The 24,561-nt window shown below is 43.9% G+C and overlaps 1 protein-coding gene across 3 annotated transcripts; it reads left to right on the top strand.

Moving 5' to 3' along the window:
- The first annotated feature begins 144 nt into the window (after positions 1–144).
- Positions 145–23,358, top strand: RBM27 (RNA binding motif protein 27). Of its 3 annotated transcripts, XM_048960576.1 has the most exons (22): positions 2,356–2,416; positions 2,529–2,647; positions 3,289–3,413; positions 5,231–5,337; positions 5,807–6,000; positions 6,796–7,053; positions 7,570–7,803; positions 9,092–9,226; positions 11,235–11,384; positions 12,958–13,105; positions 13,359–13,512; positions 14,813–15,076; positions 15,182–15,310; positions 16,165–16,287; positions 16,776–16,850; positions 16,958–17,122; positions 17,546–17,650; positions 17,756–17,947; positions 19,289–19,375; positions 19,834–19,944; positions 20,489–20,592; positions 21,817–23,358. In XM_048960576.1, exons 1-21 carry the CDS (start codon positions 2,379–2,381, stop codon positions 20,573–20,575), a joined length of 3,000 nt encoding a protein of 999 aa, XP_048816533.1. In that variant the 5' UTR covers positions 2,356–2,378; the 3' UTR covers positions 20,576–20,592; positions 21,817–23,358. The 3 variants fall into 3 exon arrangements, with proteins under 3 accessions (XP_048816534.1, XP_048816533.1, XP_048816532.1); XM_048960577.1 differs by lacking the exon at positions 2,356–2,416 and adding an exon at positions 145–428 and having other exon boundaries at positions 20,489–23,358; XM_048960575.1 differs by having other exon boundaries at positions 20,489–23,358.
- The last annotated feature ends 1,203 nt before the right edge of the window (positions 23,359–24,561 follow it).

Genomic DNA, 24,561 nt, shown 5'->3' on the forward strand with positions numbered 1-24,561 from the left:
CCCGCCCCCCGGCAGCCGGCCGTCCCCCGGCGCCCCGCCCCATTTGACGCGCGGCTGCGCGCGGCCCCTTTAAGAGCCCCCCCAAACATGGCGCTCCGCGGTTCACGTGCGCGCCCGGCCCCGCCTGCTGGAGCCCCGCTGACCTTCGGGACGGGCGCCTAGCCGTTGCCATTGGCCGGTCGCGCGGCGGCGCCGCTGTCTGATTGGCGCGTGGCGGCCGGGTCCCGCCCCCAATGCGCCCAGCAGGCTGCGCCGCGGCGAGCGGCACTTCCGGTACTAGGCCTCGGCGGGGGGAGGGGACCGGGCAGCAACCGCCGCGGGCCGGGTGCGATGCGGGCAGAGCCGTAGGGGCGGCGGAGCGGCGGCACCATGCTCATCGATAACGTGGACGCGCTCAAGTCCTGGCTGGCCAAGCTGCTGGAGCCGATGTGAGCGCGGGCCGGGCTGGGGCGGCGTGGCGGGGCCGGGGCGGTTACCGCGTCCTCACGTCTGGGGGGAGCCGGGAGGGGAGGGCGCGGCCGGGCCGGGCTGCCTGCGGGGAGAGGAGGAGGCGGGGATGCGGGGCTCGGGGCTGCCCTGCCCTGCCCGGCCCTGCCCCGCCCCGCCGCGCCGGGGGCGAGCGCTGCCCGGAGCCGCCGATCGCTGTCCGGGCCGTGGGGAACGCCTGAGGACGGGCACGGCTCTCCGCGCACGGTGCGGCCGGGGCCCGGCGCTGCCTGGGGCCGAGAGCTGTCGGTGCGGATCGGCCGTAGCGCGGGGCTGCTCGCACGCGGCGCGTCAACGGCTTGTGCAAATTGCTGGGGACTCACCGGCCTGTCACACCTGCGCTACTGCGGTGTGGCCGCTCTGAGCACCAAGGGTCGGAATGTGCGCGTCCAAAACTCGGCTTGGTTTGTTAGAAGCGCGGGCAACAAGGAACGTGGAACATCTCAATGGTTGTACGCTTACAGACACGTGTGCTTTGCTACAGGAAACTCTGAAACTGAATCTCTGGAAGGCTTTATCTTAACGTGCCCAAAGCAAAGCATCTCCTGCTCTCCCCCTGTCCCTGTGTGCCACTTGCATATGCACGTGTTGGTGCATATCTTCTGAGCAGCATATCCCAAGGCAGGTGGCTTCCTTGCCTTCTTTGTTTCTCGTGGAGTCTCTCTGACACTCGGTCAGATCCCTCTGAAAGGCTCCTCAGGCTCTGCTCCCCTCCTCACAGCCCCAATGTGAACACTTGAGGAGGAGCAGACAGGTCACAAAGTGATGGATGGTCATCTCCTCCTGTTCAAATATAGCACTTACAGTCAGTTCCACGTGGTCACTGCCACAGAATGCATTTAGTGCAGTTTATTTCTTTTTCTCCATGTGTGCTTAAGAACTGTAAAATCTGTACATTTGTGGTTTCTTTGTGGTTAATTGCTGCATTCTACGCGGTTTTAATTGGATTCTGGGAACAAGCAAACTAATGTGGAGCAGAACTGCTTGACTGACAGCTCATTAAGAAATCTTCTTTAACCAGTTGTTGTCTACATGAGTTTGTGTTTGTTAGTTTGTTGAGTTTTTTCATCTGAGATTGTTTTGGAGTCTGCACACTTAGTGTTCTTCATGTTTCTATAGCTGACGTTCCTCTCTTTAAAAAGCGTGTTGAGATTTAAAGGTTTAAAAAACACATTGAATCACTGAACTGCTTTGGGGTGCTGCCTGCTTTCTGATGGTTTACATCTGCATCTTCTTAAAGAGTAGCAAAATGAGGAGTTAATGCTTAATGATATTGCACTGAATAGTGGAACCTAAACAATATCCAGTTTAAGATTAGTGGCAGAGTATTGCTGCACAGTTTCCTATCTTTCGCTTTCATGAAGCTAGATGAGGGTTTTGGTGAGGAGCTTAATGATTCTGTGCTAATAATTGCACCCTTTTTTGCACTTTACCAGTATGAAAGGACTAATGTGAAATTTGTGGGCGTGGAAATGCTGGAAGTGCAAACTTCTGTACGTTATGCACAGTAACTTAAGCTGTACAGAGTGTATTTATCTGTGTGCATATTTAACGTGTGCTTTCAGGGAGTATTTCTCTGGGATGCATATTGTATATATTAAATATTATGTGTATTTTAAAACCACATTAGTACTTTAAGACAATTATGCGGTGACTTTTCTTCTCATTCTGTAATTCTTGTATGGCTGCTCTTGGTGGTGGTTGCAACGCATAGTGAAAGTTGAGAAAAATGTGCCCTGCTGCCCTGGAATTGGATGTTTGTAAAGAGGCTGGAAGGTATTATTCTGGAGCAGCCTCAGAGAGACTGGGAGAGCTGTCAGCTGTGGTGGGGCGGGGTGGTCACCAGACAATTAAAGTATTTCACTGTAATTAACGGGGTGGGGAGGGGGAGAATGCTAGTTCAGTCATCCTGGTGCTCTTGTGTCAGCAGGTGAGCTGCATTCTGGGTTTCCTTTGGTGGTCCTTCTGTAACAGTCAGTGTCCAAAGCACAGCGGTTTTGCTGTTCTTCAGCTGAATCAAGAACGGTTCTTTCTCTCTGTAGATGTGATGCAGACCCATCAGCCTTAGCCAACTATGTTGTGGCATTAGTTAAGAAAGACAAACCAGAGAAGGAGCTAAAAGCTTTCTGTGCTGACCAGCTGGACGTCTTTCTGCAGAAAGGTACTGTGAATCTCCTTTGTTTCAGCACCAGATCGTGTTTCTGCAGCCCGCTCTTGTTCATGGGGAGCAGGAGGAGCTCTTCTCAATTAAAAGCTAACACTTGAGTTTGTTCTGAAATGTCTCTCGTACTGCTGGAAGTTTCTCTGTCGCATGTTTGATGACTTCTGAAAGCCTGACCTGTTGAACTTTTGGAGAGCTTCTCAGGGCGGTTTGGTTCCAATTCAAGGTGTTAAAATCAACTGTTGATTTTATTTGGTGGGCTGGGCGTAGACCTTTTTCCTTGATCGTAAATTCCAATCACTTTTGCCTCTTAGAACGTTTCAAAGTTGTAAATGTGATTGAAAGAAGTCTGTGTTTTTGTCTGTGATGCATTTGACATCACAGGTAATGATGACAAGGTAAAACTCCACAAATGTAATTCTGTTTTCTTGAACTATTAATCATTAATCTGAGTTACTGCTGCTGTAGCAGTAAGCAGTCTATCAAGGGTTTGGTTTTTTTTTTTGTTTTTTTTTTTTTTTTCCCAAGGACTTTTCTGGCAAATCCATTCCAAACAATGACTTAAATCATATATTAATATGATTTATCTTAAATCATACATTAATATATGATAATATTTTTGTTATTTTCTCTATCCTCAGAAACTTCAGGTTTTGTAGATAAACTTTTTGAAAGTCTGTACACGAAGAGTTACCTTCCTTCTCACGAACCCACGAAAGTAGAAGTGAAGCCTGCAGGTCAGGAGAAAGAAGTCATCAAGGAGGAGGTAACCACATTCATTCCCTACCTGCCTCTAATAGCCATCCTGTAACAGTTATGGGAGAAAACACAATAGCAAAATCCACTTTGTTGTGCTGGGACTAGTGACCCTTACTGTCTGTGTGTGTCTGAAGGAAAATGAAAGGTAATTCAGGCAAGAATATTTTAAAATCCCTTTGTGAAGTCTGCCTTTGATCGAGGTTAGTAGCATCCAAAAATCCTGTCCTGTTGTCCCTGGTAGTTCGAGCCGGCACTGATCTGAAAGGATTTCAGAGGTGAGCCAGAAGGAGAACATTCTATTCCTTACAGAACATTGAAAAAATGGAACAGGAAATGTTCTGGAAATTATTTAAAATGTGTTCTGTAATATTTACAGTTGAGTTCCCTATTGAGGATCAGTTACTGAAAAAAGTGAGGTAGCATTCATTTGCCAGCAGTTCTTGTTTTGTCTTTTAACCTTTATTGACAAAATTGAACGCATTCAAGTTTTTGAGGAAGCAAGGTCGTATTTTTGTAAGTATCCAAACCCCTTTCAATTTCTAATATCCTCACCTGTGTTTGGTACTTCTCTTTTTCCTGTGTTGGTAGTATTCCAAGGGAAGAGCTTTGTGTCTGTGTGTTTTTATAGCATCCTAATGTATCACCTTTGAGTGAAGATGGGGAAAATTGCTACAGAAGTAAATTTTCTTTATTTCTAGTATATTTCTAGTATATTGCTAGTATAGTCCTAGCACAATTTGCAAGATATTTTAGGCTATGTGTGTGTTTCCTTTGCTATGGGAAATATTCAGATAAAGCAGATAAAATATTCCGGTTCTTTCCCCTCCAGGGATGCTTGTGTCAGGAAGTGCTAAGAGCAAAAACTGTTGTTGTCTTTTACAAATGAGCCCTAAGAAGTGCTGTTTGATGCAAGTGTTCTGAACTGGTATTCAAACTCATTCGTGTATTTGTGAGCCTAAGATAAGATGAAGGAACACCTTGCTGGAAGGAGTTGTTCTGTCGTCAGTGTTTGAACTGTTGGACAGTCTTGATAGTAACAAATAATTGATGATCGAACTCTGTTGGTCAACTAAAGCAAAGTTGTATTGTGCTGCATTGTGGAAAGTAGATGTTATTTGGGAGAAAGGATTCATCAGTCCATTTAAATTGGAGCTGCTGCTTGGTCTTTCCTTTCTTATGTCCTTTTCTGTTTGAGGATTAGCTCTAGAATTCTGTGACAACTGACTGTCATTGTAGCTTTGGTGACGGAAGATTGTGATTTGGAACAACTGAAGGCTTTCACAGTTTGCTGATCAATTCTTCAAAAACAGACATAATTTCTCAGTTTTTTAAAAACTACTCTCTCTGTTAAACAGCAGTGAAATGGTGGGAGGGGGACTGCTTTGTTTGACTGGTTGGTTTTGGTTTTAATTTTGTTTTGGTTGTGTTTCAGGGATATGAAAGAAGAAAAATAAATATGTTGATGATAGTTTTATGTGGCAGGGCATTCAGTAGCTATTGCACCTCAGCACCTTGATTTGTCATGCAGCTCAGTGTATTGCATGATTCCTGCAAATGGAGGAATGAGAATGGAATCATACGTAAGCTTTGGTTGGAGGGGACCATAGTGGGGATCGTGCCATCCAACCATGTGTTCAGAGTACCACCTCAGATGGGGCTATCCTGAGCCCTGTCGAGGCAAATCTCGAGTATTTCTAACAATTCTTCCTGAATAATCCTGAGCAAGGATGAGTGAATCATTATTTAAGGCTGCCTTTCTGTATTGTTTTGATTTGAAAAAATCTTTGTTTTAAAAAAAAAGTAATGTTCACTGTTATTTTGTAGCTGTCTGTTAAACAGAATTTTCAAGAATCAGTTGAAGAAGAGCGGGATAGCAGGAAGAAGAAGCATTCTAGTCCACAGAGAAGCCGTGCAGATTCCAGTGAACAAAGGCTAGTAGTTGAATACCTTCTGTATTTCCCAGCAGTCTTTAGCTGAGGGTTTGTACCTCTTAGGTTAAAACGTAAAACAGTGATTTGCTGCCCACTTTCCTCTGTCTGCAGTGTATTTCTGTGCTGATTGCACGTATGACAACGCTACCCTAGATTTTGGCTTCCTTGGGAAAAAATGGCAATACTTTTCCACTGTTGGTGCCTAGAGATGTTGTCAGTTCCATTCTTTCCCTTGTTATATAAATGAAAATCCTCGGTGGGGGGTGGGATTTTCCTGCTGCATTTCCCCTGTCTCCTCCACCAGGACAGACACAAACATACAGTCAACATCATTCTTAAAACTCCTTCTGTTTTTCTTCATCTATGACTTCCTCACAGTTCTGATTTTTGTTAGTCCTCCCTTGGCTGCTTTCTGTGAATGAATTAGTTTCTCTTTTCATAAATGTAGTCTACATGTGTGTTTTTCTAGAACCAGAGAGAAAAGGAGAGATGATGGAAAGTGGAGGGACTACGACAGGTACTACGACAGGAGCGACCTGTACAGAGACAAGTCCAGCTGGCGGCGAGGCAGGAGCAAAAGCCGGAGTAAAAGCAGAGGGCTGAGTCGAAGTCGCAGCCGCAGCAGGGGTAGAAGCAAAGACCATGATGCAAACAGAAGTGTTGGTGAGTACTCGAGGTGCTGCTTTAGGAGGACAGTGATGTCAAGGACTCCTGCACCTGGGATGGTGTAGCAGGCTGCAGGTGCCCTTGAGCCATCTGAGCAACTTTGGAGAACTTTGTCTTCCTGAAATCGTTAAGGTGCTGTTCATCAGGGTAGGATAATTAAGGGGATTGTTTTCTTCTTTGCTAACCTCTTAATTTATCCACAGGTGTATACCGGTGGATATCAGTAGCTGATATTTATGTGCTCTATATGCTAACAAAGCTGCTGATGTTTTTAAAGATGCACTCTTTTTTGCAAAGTAGCGTGAATCTTTTTCTCTTTGTTACTGTGCATTTTTAGAGAAGGTCCTTTTGTATTGAAGGTCATGACCACACAATCCTTTATTTCTTTAGGGTTAATTCAGAACTCTAGGAAAAATAAGAGGCACAGATTACAAATGTGTTTTGAGACCACCTCAATTACTGATGGGTGGAGGTTTGCTGAGTTTATTCACCCTTTCTACTTTAAGAGGGAAAGCTAAAATCCAAGGAAGTATAAGGAGTAAAAGAAAGAACGTTCGTTTTGTAAAGAAAGCATCTGATTTTCTGATATGTAAAACCAGCCTGCGTTCTGGTTCGTTGATCCATGGGTAAGACTGATCTTCAAGAACAATCTCACATACAGATTAATGAATATTTAAGCGAGCGTCTGTGTTGTTGTCTGGGGTTTTATTTTTTTCTTCTAGGGCTCTGATTACAGAACAAATTATGAATCCTTACCTGAATCGTTTTGCTTTCATTTTGTTTTTTAACCAGAGCACCGTGAGAGATCAAAGTTCAAGAGCGAACGAAATGATGTTGAAGGCACATATAATCCAGTTTCTGCGTCTGCCAGTAACTCTTCTGAACAGTATTCTGCTGCACAGTCTATTCCCAGTGCTGTTACTGTAATTGCACCTGCGCACCATCTTGAAAACACAACAGAGAGTTGGTCAAATTATTACAACAATCATAGCAATCCCAGTTCATTTGGCAGAAATCCTCCACCTAAGAGAAGGTGTCAAGATTATGATGGTAAGCTGTTTTCTGTCCCTGTCTGGTTTTCATTATATTGCAATATCCTTTTTTTTCCCAAGTATTCAAGTCAAAGCAGAGAAGCCTTTAGAGCACCTTCTATGTAAAAATGCATGTATGTATGAGCTGTATTTAACTGGAGAGAGAGTTGTTCTTGCTGGGAGCAGTTTACTTTTAATTTGGTGGTTGCTGACGTACGGATGTTGATCACAGTTCTGTGTATGCCTTGGCAAATAATTCAGCAACCAGCAGTTCTGAAAAAGGGTATGGTTGCACGTGTTTAACATGAAACAGGTGATGCATCTTTATTTTTCCATGGATTTTACGGTGCATAATGTATGTCTGTGTGCTTGCTGTGGAATCTGTGGAAGGTTGCTTTGAGTTTGTTCTGAAAATTCACGTGGTAGTGCTAAATCAGTAATTGTGTGTTCTCTTTAGTACAAAATTCCAGCAAAAACAGGGATGATGTTGTTTTGAGGTTTTTTTTCCTGAAAATGTAATTTTTTTGTTTTGCAGAGAGAGGATTTTGTGTACTTGGTGATCTTTGTCAGTTTGATCATGGAAATGATCCGTTAGTAGTAGATGAAGTTTCCTTGCCAAGTATGATTCCTTTTCCTCCACCACCTCCGGGACTTCCACCCCCTCCAGGTATGCTTCTGCCTCCCCTGCCAGGTCCAGCTCGCAGTTTGAGGATCCCAGTTCCACAAGCTCATCCGCAGGCACCACCTCCTGTTGTGCTTCCTGTACCGAGTAAGTTAAAGCACTTTTCTTTGTCACTCTGTCTTAGAAGTTAAAGTTGTGACTCTTTCTGAAAGGAAGGTACCTGTAGTTGAAGCAATGAGTTGCAGTTTCTCTTGTAGTCCAAATGTACTAACCAAAAGATTGCCAAAATAATTTTGAAAACTCAGCCTGCAAAACGTGGTGTTTCTTATACTCCAAATTGAATCAGGTGAACAGAACAGATTGGGAAGGGAAAAATCTTTCAGATCATCTCGTAACCCAAGTGTTGTTTGGATTGACAACTTTTCTGTTTTCTAATGCGAAAACAGAGAGGTCTAATCTCCTCAAAGGTTTAATAAATGCTGTTGGTACTATGCTGTATGCAGTTTCTTAGCAGCAGATACCCGATAGATCCGCGATCTGTTCACCTGGGATCTCTGAGGCAGTTCAGCCTTTTCTGTTATCTCACTGTTTTATAATGCAAGTTCTATGAAGAAAAATGTAAGAATATTGAAGGTGTGGTTGTATTGCTCTCTATTCCAGTAACACAATGCATGTTTTGACAATCGTAGCAGCTATGGGATGCAGAACGATTTCTGTATTGGGTTTACACTGAGCAATTAGTACACTGAGCAATTAGTAGGCGGGCTTCTGGAAAACACTTCCAAGTTGTTGTAGGAGGATTAATTAATAAATTAATCTTTGGGAATACAGTTGTTTGTGCTAGTGTTATTTTAAGATGATGCTTCTGGTGAAATTACATATGGCTGTAATTTTGTGGAAGGCTCCAGTGGATCACTGTTAATTTTAGTATGTTGCATAGTATTATCTCAACTGTCCTTCCTTGGCAGTACAGTAAACAGGGAGCATATGTGTGCTGCATACAGGGAGAAACAGCTAGACCTTGCCTGTTAACACCTTTTGCCCTGTAGCTTGTGGTTTAGAACTGTAATTTTATGTAGTTTAAATGTAGGTGGTGTGATGTCGTGTTCTGAGTAAGCCTTGATTCTCTGTGGCAAGGCTGAGGGAGGAGCTGCTTTAGCTAATGAAGTTCCAACAATAATAAAGCTCTGGGGAAGCAAATTTTGTATTTATTTATTTATTTATTCATTTAACTCTTAAGCTTGCAGCTTGATTCGTTCTGGGACAAGGGAAGGGTGGTTGTAATCAGAGTAACTTACCTGAGCGGGGCTTCTCATCGACTTGAACTTCTGATGTGGTAGAGCTGCAATTGTTGGCAAGCAGTGAATTAACTGCACAGGGTGTTTGCATGTTTCTCTGTGGAGTGTTAGCCATCTGTTCCACGATGTGGTTGCAGGGCCGCCTTTGACTCAGTCCAGTCTGATCAATAACCGCGAGCAGCCCGGGACGAGCGCAGTGCCCAGCCTGGCGCCTGTGGGAGCGCGGCTGCCCCCCCCGCTACCCCAGAACCTCCTGTACACAGTATCAGAACGTAAGCAATGCTTTATTTTCTCTTAAATGTGCTCAGCATGTCAACGTTACGTTTCTTCAGCTTGTGGGATTAGAAGTTATTACCTGTCTTCTTCCGTTAGACACAAATCTAAAAAGAGCGCTGCCTTTCCTTGTGGGAGCGCATCGTCTGCTGCTGCTGTGAGTGGAGCAGCTCTGTTCTGTCGCTGCCCGAGGAAAAGTCGTCTGTAGGGAGATTTTTTTTCATCTCGTGTTTTCCAAGTAGCAAAACTGTAGTGTAAGGAAGGGAACCCTTTGTTTTCAAACTGTTCAGTAGAACATCAGCATGGGAAAGATGCATCTGCTGATCTGTAATTACTGGGTAGCTTGGTCTTCACCCCTACTCAGTTCTGTGTACTACGTGAGAGATTTTGTTTTCTTTGCTGTTCATCAGAATTGTCTCTACGTTTCTCATATACGTTAGTACTTCATTTCTGTCTCCTTTCCAGCATTGATGTAATTCTAGCTTTCTAACCAAAAGAAAAACACATAACGTTTGATGGATATGACATCTTTTTCTTTACAGAGCACAATTTTTTTTAAACGTGTATTTTATGAAAGGAATAACAAAATAACTGGAGAACCCTAAGTTGTTTTTTTTTTTAATCCAATAAAGTTTATATTTTTTTGGTAATGAAAAGAGTAATAACACTTTGATGTTTTATACAAGGAGAACTTCAGTTTACGGTTTGTGTCATTTCCTTTGTGAATTCTGTACTTTTTAGAGCTGTTTAAAAGTCATTTTTAGAGACCTGAAAGTCTTCTTAGAGTCATCCAAGTATCTCATCAGGGTCTCTGTTCAGTTGAGTCCAAATGCTTTCAGACCACATTCCCATCTGATTCTTTCAGCTTTAAAGTTTGTTCCAAACTTTGTGTCTGTTTTTACTAACAAGGCATCAGTGACTTCAGTTCCTCTATGTAATTCTCTTCTCTTAAACTTCTGTAGAAGTTGGATCTTATGTCCTATTCTTGCACTGGTACACTTACAGCTGATTGTTACCTTGCAATTGCATGAAGAATCCCTGAGCAGGTGGAACTTGTAGTTGAGCTCACACAAGTTCAGTGAAGGTTCTTGGTGGTGCTGAGGCTGTGCTGACTGCAGAGTCAGCACTGCATGACAGAACACGAGTGTTGAAGTTCTGAGGCAGCTGCTTTAGGCTGCAGTTTCATTGCCATCTTAGAGTAAGGACACATGGAGTGTTCTGGGTCTTCTGACTCCCTCTGGATCGGCATCCAATTCTGTTCCAGGATCTACTGTGTTTCTGTGGAGGCTTTTGTTGGGTTTTATTCATCCAAGTTCTTGTGTAGGTTTTCCTTTTTTATTATTTGAAGAATGCATCGTCCTTAATGACCGCAGACTGGGTGAAAAACGTGAGTCAGTTCTGTTGTCTTCTTGCAGTCATCCCTGTAAATAGCATTGTGAGTGCATCCCCACAGGTAGGCAGCGAATCTCGCTCTTACTGACTTAAGAGAATTCAGTAGGTAAGTAAGGGGTGAATTGCATGATTTCTCAGCTTGCTTTGATTGAAATCGCTTAACTGCATTCTTCAAAAGTCAGCTTCTGAAGTGATGTGACCTGTTGGGTAGGAAAGAATGAAAATCTCTTTGCATCTTAGGACAAGACATAAGAATAAATACTCAAACGAAATGTTCTGTTCCCTTTGGAGCAGTGTCAGGCTTGCTGAAGGCTGTGATAGAGATGCCTCATTTCTTTTTCAGGCAGGTTGCCATCAATACTCAGTTATGGAGACTTACACACTTTTGACAAACAGTAGTGATCATTAAAATAGGAGAATATTCCCAGATATACTTGAGTGTAAAGCTTATTTAAGGGCTTTTATAGCTACTTGGTGTCTGTGTGACCTCTCTTCCCTCTTCATACAGAAACAGCTTCTTATTCTTGGACAGCCGTGCGTTTCCTTAACGGAAGATTGACCGTGAGTCTTAAGCTCATGTGAAAACCTCTTACATTTCTCTCCTCTTTTTTGCAGATACGTATGAGCCAGATGGCTATAACCCTGAAGCTCCTAGTATTACCAGTGCTGGTCGATCTCAGTACCGGCAGTTCTTTACAAGAGCACAGACGCAGCGTCCGAATCTAATTGGCTTAACATCTGGGGAGATGGATACAAATCCAAGAGGTAGGAAGGGTTCTGTTTTTGTCTCAGAACATCAATGTTTGTTTTTACGTTTTCCAGGCTAAAAGCAGTGTTTTTTCTCACTGATTTGGTATTTCAGAGCAATTTTCAGGCATCCAAAAATCTGACGTCTCTACTATTTTTTTTTATTTTTATTTTTTAATTTTTAATGCTAATCTTAAAGTCAAACCAGTCTTACTGGTTAAAAATAACCACTTGCTTGGCCATATTAGAAGGGTCGTTGTTTTTTTATTGTTGTTATTATTATTATTATTATTATTATTATTATTATTATTATTATTATTATTATTGGTTGGATGGTAGGTTTTTATTCATCTTTAGCCTACAAAGGTACTTGTTGGGTACTGGGCTACTAGAAAGAAGAAATCAAATGGTGCAGGAAGATGGCTTTAAACAGGAGTTTGAAGCTGGGTTTGATTTGACAAGGACATGTTTAAGAGCCTTGGCTGTTCTGGTGGTCGTGGTGAGGGGAACTGCTGTGGCATGTGCTTGTGTCTGATGGTCTGACTTCCTTTCAGCCTGCTGGTGTATTTAAGGTGCTTGTTGCAGCTAGCATTCTAGTTCTCCTAGCTCATGGAAATCCCAGTCTACGCTTCAGTAATTCTGAATCATAAACTGGATGAGCGTGGATGTGGTCTCCTCATGGTGACGTGTTCTCTCTCTCAAAAGAACTTTTGTACAAGTTACAGGTCTTGAAAGAAATTTTTGTGTTTTCGGCATAGTTGTCTTTTTCCTCCTGCTTTCTGCTCATGATCTCTAAGGAAAAAGTTGTTGCATTTCAGTATTTGCTGTTACACTTTGGTGTTTCTTACTGACCAGACAAGAAAGGTTTGCTTTGTTGTTATTTTGTTTTGTTTTCCAGAAATTCCTTCCAGGGACTCACCCTGTATAGAATATTATTAAGTATTATTGCAGAAATTATTGTTGCTGTTTCCATCTTAATGAATTTCATAAATCACGATTGGGTCTGTATTCTGGTTCCAAGAACCCATTCCAGTTGTAAGGGATTGTAAATCTCAGAGGTGGATCTTCAGACCAATTGCTTTGTTGCCTTGTCAAGTGTGTGAAAGGTTTTCCCTAAAACCATCCCCTACTGTAAGAATGAAGCTGTATGCCTGAAAATGCCCATACTTTTTTCTCATCAGAGTAATCAGCAGAGCTCTGGCACATAGGAAAACAAAAAGAAATTGATTTACATCTCACACCTCTCTTTAGGAGTTGAGTGGTTTGTATGTGCCAGTGGCCTAATTTTCATACCAGAAGTTTCACTACCTGCAAGTAAGGCCAAAACTTCATTTCTTCAAGCTGGTACTGAGCTTGAAGGTTAAAAGTCTCCTCTCTGCTGGCAAGACTAAATGCTTGTATTTCTCACGTGGGTTAGCTGGGCTAGTAAGTGATCTCTGAAGTAACTTGGTAAGCAGAACTGACTGACTGAAGTCTTCCTATTTTTTTAATGTTTTTAAACTCAATCCTATGTTGCTGTTTAAATGAGAGCTTTTCTCGGTGTTTTCATTGATGTGTGGTAAATAACACAGGGCTTTTTATTTTCCTCCAGCTGCCAACATTATCATCCAGACCGAACCTCCCATTCCCATTACAAATAATAGCAGCAATGTAACTAGAGTTGTGCTTGAACCAGACAGCAGAAAAAGGTCACCAAGTAGTTTGGAATGTCCACCGCTGAAGAAACCGTGGCTGGGAAAGTAAGAATTAACAGCTGCAGTTGGCTAACTGGAATGCACTCGATTGCTATCAATGCTGTAAAAACAGTAATTCATTGGCCTCTGTAGTTTGAGTTGACTGAGTCAGAAAATGTGTTGATGTAATCAGAGGCTAAATATTGGGGAGGTTGTTGTTTCTAATCTCTAGAGAAAATTTAAATATGCAATAACTTGCTACCTTACTTAGGTGTGTGCATGTCTCTCTCAATTACTCTCTTGCACTTGTTTTCTGCAGGCAAGCAAATAATAACCAGAATAAGCCAGGTTTTCTGAAAAAGAATCAGTACACTAACACAAAGTTAGAAGTTCGAAAAATTCCACCAGAACTGAACAATATTACACAACTCAACGAGCACTTCAGCAAGTTTGGAACTATTGTAAACATTCAGGTAAAAAACAAACACAAAAAGCCCTCAGTTTTATGTCTGTGTGTGGGTATTTTCCCCTAGAGCCTTCCAGAACACTGCAGTCAACACTGAGGAATCTTAGAGGAAGCTAGCAGGAGGAGGTCACCGAATTCAAAAAAGCCTTTTCTTTTGTTTTTGGAGGCCTGTCGTGCTTGGTTTGCTCCTGTTAAATTTGAAAGGCTTGCAGATTTAACACCATCTAAACTATTCTCAGGTTTTTGAGCAGCTTGCCTATACTTTTTGAAACAGATCTTCTAGGTTCAGGTTGGATATTTGGAAAAATTTCTTCTTCAGAAGAGTGGTGAGGTGCTGGACCAGGCTGCCCTGGGGGCGGTGGAGTCACCGTGCCTGGAGGTGTTCAGCATCATCTGCTGGTTTCCTGGGGATGGTTTAGTGGGGTAATACTGGTGGGAGGTCCATGCTTGGACTGAGTGAACTGGGAGATCTTTTCCAACCTTGGTAATTCTATGATTCTATAAAACTCTGTTTGGTGTGAAGTCCTGCATCGTTTCTTAGCGTTTTGGCCAAGATGCCGTGGGTGTTGCATCATGTTACATCCTAGAAGAGGCTCCAGTTCAGTGGTGTCCCTTGGAAGAGCACTGTGTAAACAAAACACAGTTAGCTACATGGTTAGAGTGCTGTTTTATTTTTGCAGAAAACAGTGACTTCCTTCATCCTCAGTTCGAGGTCTGAATAAGGACAGACACGTGGCGAGCCTCTATTTTTGAGCTCACAGTTTTATGCTTTAGCCCAAAAGATTCTTTGGTTCTTTCTTTGGTTCAATCTTGGTAGTGCGTTCTAAAAAACATGCTACCTCAATCATCTTGTACTAGGCATGCATTCCTGTGATGATTGATTTTTAGAGAAAAATACTTTTGTGTGACTGTTAGATAAGGTTTCTTTGGGAATATGGTGAACCTCTGCACTGTACGTCCTTGGATGTTTCTATCTCAGATCAGAATAAAGAGCTTTGGAGTCAGCGCTGGGTCTCCTCAGTTCTATCCCAGTTTACAGTGCTTTGAATATCTGATGATCTCTGATGGATAACTTTTTAATTATTTACTCAATTTTTATTGTACTACATGTAGTCTTTGCTGCAGTTGTGCATAGCATTTGCAAAATGTACTTGATTCTAATTACACAGAGGATTTTGCCTTTATTTTGGGTTGCTAATACCATTACACATTCCACTTGTTACTGTGGATTACCTGTAGCTTGGATTCCTGCTGGCTGACGTATTTTCTTCCTTGAGAAATATATTCTCATGAACTCTTTCTTTTAGGTTGCTTTCCAGAACGATCCTGAAGCTGCTCTGATTCAGTACTTAACTAATGATGAGGCTAGGAAGGCAATTTCAAGCACAGAGGCAGTTTTAAACAATCGGTTCATAAGGGTGCACTGGCACAGAGAAAGCGAGCAGCAGCCCCCACTGCTGCAGCAGCCCCAGCAGCAGTCACCCTCGCCGTCTCTTCATCACCAACTTCACCTCCAGCAGCAAGCCCTGGCCCCGGCTCCCGCTGTGACAATGCACAGCAATCTGCCCAAGGTACTTTCATAAGCGACCTCCAGAGCTGATAGCAGTGCTCCCAAGTGGCAGCTGCTTTTAGATGCAGCACATGTAACCTCTCGTTTTTCAACCTCTGACGCGCAGGCAGTGAACAAACCGCTGGCATCTGGTGCCTATGTCCTGAACAAAGTCCCTGTGAAACGTCGCCTTGGAGCAGCAGGTGGAAATCAGTCTGATCTCAGTCAGGCTGGGGCCGTGGCAGAGGACTGTCAGGTATGGTTATTAAACCTGACCGTCGTCGTGCTTTCACTTACAGCTGTCATCTGTGTGGATCTGCTAAATGGAACTAGGAAATGGAGCAGGATTTGCGAGTCCTCAGTTGCTTGTTCCTTTCATCACTGGTGTTCTGTGACGTGATCATTTATTTCTTCCAATTTTCATTAGCTGCTTTATATAAACCAGGGAGAATAATTCCAGGGAGTGTCACCGTCTTCAGCAGCATAACATATTTTTGACACTGTTTCATTCCAAACAAATTTTACAGCTTACATGTCAGCTTTCTGTTCACTAACCTAATTACTGTTCAGTGATTTGGGTGTTTACACTGTGCTTTAACAATGGTACTGGAAACTTACAGAATACTTCTGCAGAGTTCAATCTGATACAGTTTAATTAGCACTGATGTCATAAGGCAGCACATGTTCTTGGTCACAAAGAAGTTATTTCTTGTAAGAAAGGAAGAATGCAAGTGACAGTTGCTGCCTTATTTCTTTTCTGAATGTTTGATCAGCAAGTGTGTTAGGTTGTGCTACCCAGCTGGGTTGGTGCTGATGCAGGAGCTGAGTGTTAGCAGTGCTCCTCGTGGATATCAGGAGAGAGGGGGAGTTTTTGGATGAAGACCAAAAGAAATTATCTTTTGCAGAAAGCGCTCTATGAATCATTTATGCTGGTGGCTCCCAAGTAGGCTGATTGTTAGACTGAAGGCTTTCTGCATGTTTTCATTGCATTGCTGTATTTGTCTCCTTTTGTAATTCTGGAAGCACGCGTTGTTTCACAGAAGATATTTATTTAAAATTCCTAATTTTAACCTGCCACATATTGTTGTGTGTGCATTTCTACTGTTTCAGACATTTCCTACTCCTACAAGCCATTCAAAAATGGTTTATAGTTCTTCAAACTTGAAGGCGGCTATGAAGCCTGGCGCAGGATCTAAACCTCACGACGTACAGGAAGCTCTTAAGAAGAAGCAGGTACTGTGCTGTGTGCTGCTGGATGAGCAGTGCAGTGCTTAAAGTACTTTAAAAAAAAGAATTGGTGGACAATTTAAACCTCAGATGTGGCTGTGTAGCGTTTTGCACAGTCAGTGTAAGCTTTATCATCGTGGAACAATGTGATAATGCACATTGAAGGCTTTTTTTTTTTTTTGAGGGATGGAGTTCTGGTGGCATTTCTCTGATTTTAATCTCTGCAAATATGAGGAACTTAACTGACAGCATGGGATATGTTTCTTCAAGGGGTGTTTGGAGGTGGAAAGAAGTTAGTAGAGTACTTCACAGCAGGAAATTGGCAGGATTTCATTGTTGTTTTCCAGACCAGATGTACTGAATACTTTTGTGGTTTGCAGACTAGTGGTTTTCATTATGGCCCTCACTTCTGTAGCTTCAGAAAGAAAATGTGACATGTGAGTACGTATAATGCTAGACTACTTCTTCTGATTGGAAGAGTTTTATTCTCCTAGGAGGCAATGAAACTCCAACAAGACATGAGGAAAAAGAAGCAGGAGATGTTAGAAAAACAAATAGAATGCCAGAAGGTGAGTTGGGACTGACTTCATTAAGCACATCCTGGTTTTGTAGATATCTGTCTGTTCAGCATTATTCTTGCTGGAATTTATATTGCTGCTCTTTTATTAATGTACAGATGTTGATATCCAAGCTGGAGAAAAACAAGGCCATGAAACCAGAAGAGAGAGCAGAAATAATGAAGACGTTAAAAGAACTAGCAGGAAAAATATCTCAGTTAAAGGATGAGTTAAAAACTTCATCTGCAACCTCTACGCCATCAAAATTAAAATCCAAGACAGAGGTATGTGTTGTGCAATGCACTTTTCTGTTTCTAATGTTTAACTGTTTCTAATGCCGTGTCCTAAAAACACAACCATGTTCCATCAGCTTGCTTCCCAGCGTGTTTTGAATTTGCCTGGTCACTGTGGAGAAGCAGACTATGGTTCTAAGTAGCTTGGGTGAGCGACTTACAGCTCATTCAGGATTGTTCCAGTTCTGAAGCGTGGAATTCCAGGTCCTTCCAACACTGAGTCTGGGGGAGAGTCATGGAGGCGAGCAGCAGCATAATGAATTGAATTTAGAGGGAGGTGTGGCTGCTGTGTACTGACCTGTTTGTGTCAGTTACATAAATTTACTGCTAAAGAGGGGGACTAAAGCATTAAAAGTGTGCATTCATGTTCTGCCTTCCACTTCCATTTTCTCTTTCTGTACCTTTTTCTCTAAGGCACAAAAGGAACTTCTGGATGCAGAACTAGACTTCCACAAACGACTCTCTTCTGGGGAAGACACAACTGAACTGCGGAAAAAGCTAAATCAGCTGCAAGTGGAGGTAAGTATGTCAGGATTTATGCTTTTAATGTGCTTTGCATACACAAGTTTAAGCTCCTTTCAAACCTTTACACCTTATTTGCCTTTTTTCCCTCTTTTTCCACAGGCTGCCCGTTTAGGCATTTTGCCTGCTGGCCGAGGAAAGGCGGCTCCAGCCCAGGGGAGAGGACGAGGACGGGGCCGTGGTGGGAGAGGAAGGGGGATGTTAAATCACATGGTGGTAGACCATCGTCCCAAAGCACTAACAGTTGGAGGATTCATTGAAGAGGAGAAAGATGAATTGCTGCAGCACTTCTCTGTAAGTATGAGGTCACGTTAAAAAGAAAAACTGAAGCTGACAGTTAGGGCTGCACTTTCAGTCTCAGATGGAGTGGGTATCTGATACTGTGAGAGTGTGCTGCAGAGAGAGGCAGGCTGGGAGCTCTGTAAGCAACAGTTTATCTTCCAAAGTCTTAAGGATGAATAAAAGTCTTCCTTTCTGTAGTATGAATTCATCCTGAATTCATGGAACAAGCTATGAATAAACACTTTCAAGAGTGTGAATGTAATGCCTTTTATGGCTGCTTTACAGTGGCTGCCTAGCACGTTATTTTAATAGGAAAAGCTAAATGGCTTATTTTTATTCTGCATTAGAATAGTTAAAGACAGATGATAGAAGGCTGAGAAATACCTATCAGCATGTCTGCTTTAACAGGTATTGGCAATTCGTGCACATTTGTCTTGTTTCTCTGTAATTCAGAAAGCAAAACCCTGTTGCTTTTTCAATTTCATAAAAGTTAAACTCATTTGGAAACAGCAGATAACTTGGTAGAGTGCAAGGTGAGTTACTGAGCACGTTATTCTGTTAGCTGAGTTCTGATGCTGAAGGAAGAACACGTTTGGCATTGCCCTCAGTCACACTGCCCAGAACGGCACGTCCTCCTTCGCAGGGCTGGTGGAGTTCTTTCCATCTGCTCTTCAGGGCCACCTGGGATGGCTTCAGGCTGCTGGTGCTGCCTCTAGAAGCCCTTTCTGGTGGGATTTGGGTGGTTTGGCTTTGTTGTTAATCTTTTTTTCCCTCTTTTTGCATGGTTTGTTTTTTGTTTTAATCTGTCATAGTTGTGGACGTTGCAATTTTCCTTCTCAAAAAATGGTGTTTGACTTCTAAAAATAAAGCCTTATGCTCATCTGGCTATGCTAGACATTTTTCTCTTCATGGTCCCAGACAAAATTGTGTTGTGTGTTTGCAGAACATACTCAGGTGTGTAGCAATGTTTGATTCCTATCTCCTCTGCAAATAAATGAGCTCTAAAGGACTGGTTTAACAAGTCTGCAGTAGTATTGAAGGGCAAGAAAGATAAGTGAAACAGCCAATTATTTGAATTGAATTCAGTTATACATTTATTTCCTTTTTTCCTGCAAAATTAAGTTCCATTTATGAGAATGTGAATAGATCTGAGCTTTTGTCCAAAAATACAGGCACAGGTGCTGCGGTGTTGCCATCCAACACAGCTGAGGTTCCTCTCTCTCCCAGTTCTGTCCTAAAACTAACCAGGTTTCGGGGCTGCTCTGGACCAAAACGATTCAGGTGTAGCCTATGATGATGAGTCTCTTGAAGGAAAGCATTGCTTTTGTTCCTCATCAATTTTTCTTCTTACAGAAATTCGGAGACATTGAGGATCTCCAAGAAGAAGACTCCCCACTGAGTGTTGTTCTGACCTTCAAATCTCGCTCTGAAGCTGAGAATGTAAGTGATGTGGTGGATTTGTTTCTCCTCAGTTCCAGAACAAGGATTTTTACCTGCTTGTGTCTGCCTTTTTGTCTTTAAACTTCAGGGGGTTTGGATCCCACTCGTTTGAGCTACATAGTGCAAATATTTGTTTCTCCTGCATGTAGTGTTGCTAAAGGGGATAGGCTTCATGTTTGATGGATTACGGTGGGTTTTCTGCTGATGTGGACTCAATGTCACAGTCAGTTTAGAACCCTGTTAATATCTTTGGATTGATGGTAGGTGGGCATTATTCAGTAGATTCAGGCTTACGTGAAGTTGCTCTTGAGGACTGCAGAAGGTGATGCACGTCTGAGATGTTCAGACACACGTCTGCACTAATTAGTGCTCACTGGCTTTAACTCGTTACTGGTGATCTGAAGACTTCTTAATTTGATTTTCCCTTTAAAAACATGTTCATTTAAAATACAATCTAGGCTGCTAACCAGGGATCCAAGTTTAAAGACCGAAGGCTGCAGATATCATGGTACAAACCTAAGGTACCCTCTGTGTCCACAGAAGTTGAGGAAGAGGAATCTAAGGAAGAGGTAGGAAAACACGTGGGTAAAGTAATAACTGCTTTAGCATGAGAGCTCCTTTAGAACTTGGGTTTCTGTTGACAGAATAAGTTTCATTGCAGATGTTTCTGCAAAGCAGAACCTCCCCTGGTTTTGATTAATCCAGTGAAAGAAAATAAAACACCACTGGAAACTCGCGTTTGCAAACTGCTAGGATAAACCTCACGTTCTCACGTATACGGGGGCTGCTCATCTTGTTGTTACTGGGTGCGAATCCTCCACTGGAGGATAAGTTATGAATTCTTAGATTGCAATTGTGAGCCCTTAAAGGCTGTTAAGGGGTTTCCTGGCCTTGTTTAACGGGTGGGAGGCTTCATTCCTGCTTCCTTGAAGTCTGGCTTCTTTCCCTTTCTTGATGCGAGAGTCCACCGCTCTCCTTGACGGTCTGTGGGAGGTAACGAGCTGCGTGCCCTGTGCCCTGTGCTCTGTACATGCAGCCCATGCTGTGCTGTGTGACAGGTCCTACACTACTGCACAGAACTTTGGTTTCAAACCGTGTTTCTTCTTCATCCAGGAGACTGAAACCTCAGATTTGTTTTTGCACGAAGATGATGATGATGAGGATGAAGATGAGGATGAATCCCGTTCTTGGAGAAGATGAAACTTGACGTTAGAAATGTATAACCTTAGGCATATAGTTCAAGCTACATCTTTTAGACATCTATTTAAGAAAGTTGATGAGCCAAAAAAAAGCTTTACTTTCTTTTCAAACCACAAGATTTAAAGTGAGCAAAGTTTGTTATAAAAACATTTCAGAGATAGAGCTGCGATGCCAACCTAGCCAAAGGCCCAGTAACTTTTTATAGAAGTATCAAGCTCACCAGGATGGTGATTTTTTTCTATTTAAGAAGGATAAAAAAAGAGAGAAAGAAAACAAATATTAGTATTTTCTTGTCCTCTTTTTGTGTCACCCTCTATTACCTTGTTTTGGGTTTTCTATAATGTGATTGATTTGTTAGCTTACAATTGAAAAGATGTTACAGGTTTTATTTAGCAATATTCTAGGCTCGGGGGAAAGACACAAACTGTCATTAAATGTTATGAAAGAAAAAACGCCTCATTTACTAATTGAAGAAAGGTGGCATTTTGTTTCACGTGCAGCCACTGCCTGTAGAAGTTACTGTGGCTGAACTCATCAGACATCTCAGGATGTTTGAAAGCCACGCAGCTTCAGTGTTTGCTTTGTGAGGGGGTGAAACAGGTAATCCAGCAGGGGATGGCTGTGACGCTGTGCGTTCGCTCTGTTCTTCAAACCCCGCTGCACACAGCAGTGGCTCAGCTGCAGGGCAGGGTTTGCTCTCCCATGGTTTCCCCCTGTAGTTCAGTGCAGTCCAGTCTCAGCCGCACCGTTCATTCGCTGCATTCCTGAGTCTGTGAGCTTGAATCGAGTGAGTTTCCTGCTTCCCCAGAAGGAACTAAATGGGCAACTGCTCACAGCCCCTCCAAACTCTTCTTCCCTCTGGCTCTGTTTATATTGGAGCCAAACCCGTGAGGTGTTCAGAGCAGAACGCTTCCTGTCTCGCTGCAGGGTTTGGAGCGGCGCTGTGTGTCTGCACCCCTGGATGCGTTTCGCACGGCGCCGCTCGGCTGCCTCATTGCTGCACCATTCCAAACCTGCGCCCACCGGCGGTGTGCAATGGTGGAAATGAGGGCAGCGAGCTCAGATCCTGCAGCCACGTCTCTTAACTGCTGCGTGGCTTTTGTGGCTCGCCAACATCAGTGCCACCTAGGGAGCGTTTTCTTTGGCTGTGCGTTTGCACAGTGCACTTCTCAGTACGCTTTGATGTGCTTTTCTATACAAAATAAACTGAATGTCAGTGAAAAATGCTCTCCTCTTTTTAGTTTACCAGAGTATTTGCCAGCAAGTTCCCGACTGAAGAAAATTTAGAGAGACCCCTGAGTTGCTGTGGCTCTGATGTTGGTAACACAGCTGAGCGCGCTGTGTTTGCTGCTCCCTGCCTGCGTTCCCTTTGTGCTGTGGTGGTGCATTGGAAGTCCAAGCGGTGTCATCTTCGGTTTCCTCACCAGCTGAAGGGAATTCAGCCTTTCAGTGCTCCGCCTCTGCGCGTTAGAACCTCTGTGTGCGATGTGGACGTTCTTGTTAACGTTGAGGTGAAGTTGCAAGGAAATGAGGGAAAACGTATCTTAGCTATTCCCCATGTCTCTCCTCCCATCGTCTCCTCTGATGTTGTTCTTGTTGTCTGCGGTTCGGTCGGTGTATATGTTGAAATGCCCATTGCAGCAACCGTGTTGAGTCCTGACAGTTAAAAGTGATAGAGGGAACAAAGGATTTATATATTTTTTTGTACAGAGTTTTTTCTTAAACTGTATAATTTTGTAAATATGTTGCTTTTTTGTGTACTAAAACTACCAGCGTATAGATTTCAATAAGAACTGTTGTATTTTTGTATTTGCAAAATGAAAACTACAGTGAATGAATGAAGCCGTAAGAAAAGCTGCGGCGCGGTTGGTGCAGAACGGGGTTCCTTTTCATATGGTTTGGGCAGCAGGAGCTGAGCGCCGGCTCCACGCGCTGCTTTGTGCAGAGCTTCCTGGGATCGCTCGGCTTTTCTTACCGCTTTCCTTCGCAGCCCACATGGGCAGCGACGTCCAGATGCGATTTCTGAGTGCTGGAGTGAAAAAATGAGTCGTGCATCTGAGCTCAGCCTGTGTGCTGTGAGCGCAGTCACCTCCCTGCAGCGCGAGTGGTGCTGTTCCAGGAGCAGGAGGTGTCCCAGAGCGAGCATCCTGCCCCAGCCGCGGCCCTGCTGGCACTCAGGCGGCGCCGGGCGATGCGCAGCTGCTCCGCTTTGGGCGCTCGGTGGCACGGCGGCGCTGCGGGCTCTGCTCTGCGCTGCCGTTCCACACCGATGCTTCCTGAGGGCCCACGAGGCAGCAGTGCAGCCTGAGGGGCAGGAGGTGTTGGGTCTGAGCTGTGGGGACGGAGGGCATCTGGTCTGTGGGGCGGGGAGCTGCACTGCTGGGTGTCAGCTGGGCAAAAGGAACAGCAGCCCCAGAGCTGGAAGGTGGACGTGGAAACTGTCACTGCTTGCTGTGAGAATGCACCTCTTTTCTTTTCCTCCTTACGAAATCATGTGAAAAGGAATGAAGTTCCCTTGGTGTATAGTAAACTTGTACTATAGTTTTTACAGAATTGTGAACTTGTGTAATAGTGTAATAGGAGATACTGTTGAATTTCTAACTGTTTATACATTTAAATTCATATATGTAATGTTTGTTTTATTGATTACAATCTGAATTTCTAAGATGCATGTTGACTTTTTTGCAATAAAGATATGCTACGGGAATGGTTCCAAATGGAGAAAAGAGAAGGAAAACTAAGTTAAATAAATTGGACAGCAGAACCATTCAAAAAAAAAAAAAACCAAACCACCCAATGATCACAAAAAGAGCGTCATCACTTTGGTGCTGGAGCTGTGTGTGGAGCTGCAGTGTGTGAGCAGGTGGAGCTGCTGTGCTGGGGGGTGGCAGAATGGCAGCATGGTGGGGTTGGAAGGGCTGGAAGAGATCACTGAGCCCAACCACAGCGACCATCAGTTCCTCATCACAGTGTCACACGGCCAGGGGGCCCCGCACACCTGGGAGACTCCACCGCCCCTCTGGGCAGCCTGTGGCAGTGCTCTGTCACCACGCAGTTCTTCCACATCTTAGTGCAGCGCTTCCTACGTTCAAGTTTTAGGCCGTTGCTCCTTGACCTATGCAGCACGCCGGCCTGTGGAGCATTGCAGGCACTGATCAGATGTCCCTCAGCCCCCTCCCCAGGCTGGACGTTCCCAGGTCCCTCCTCTCCCCTCTGGGAGATGCTCAAAGCCCTTCGCCATCTGCGCTGCCGCTGGGACACCGCTGTGCTCGTAGGCCTGAGTGCAGGACTGACATGGGGCAAATGGCTGTAAGGCAGCATCTGCTGCAGCCCCACATTCGCACACAGCACCCGATGCTTTTCTGTGCTTCGTGTGCATCGCTGCCAGTGTGAGCCTGCATGTGCCTTCCCGTGAGCTGTGACGCATTCACAGCACTGCTGTGGGTTTTCAGTGCTCCCCATCTTGCTTTCTGCCCAGATATTTACTGAGAGCTTACAAACACACCCAGCTGTGTTGGGCTGCCTTTGTATCACCTGAAGGACGGCATCCAAGAGCTGATGCTGTGGCTCCTCTTATTGGGATCCACCTTTGCAGCAAAGGCCCTCCTGCCTCACAGAGCTGAGCTGTCCCACACTGCTGGGCTGGGGGCTGCTGGGAGCACAGCCCCTCAGTGCCTGCAGTGCTGTGCAGTGCAGTGCAGTGCAGTGCTGTGCAGTGTGTGGCAGTTGCTGGGCTGTGCAGTGCTGTGCAATGCTGTGCAGTGCTGTGCAATGCTGTGCAGTGTGGGGCAGTTGCTGGGCATTGCAGTGCAGTGCAATGCAGGACGGTGCAGCTCCCTGTCACTGAGTGCTCCTGAGGTGAGCACAGCATCCGCCGTCAGCGTGCAGCTCCTCTGCTCTGATTTATTTAAATGCTGATGAATTAAACATCCCTGGCACTTTAGTAATTCATGTGAAAATTATTTGGAGTCGACTCAATGTAATGC

Source organism: Lagopus muta, chromosome 14, assembly GCF_023343835.1.
Source record: "Lagopus muta isolate bLagMut1 chromosome 14, bLagMut1 primary, whole genome shotgun sequence".
Classification (NCBI taxonomy): Eukaryota; Metazoa; Chordata; class Aves; order Galliformes; family Phasianidae; genus Lagopus; species Lagopus muta.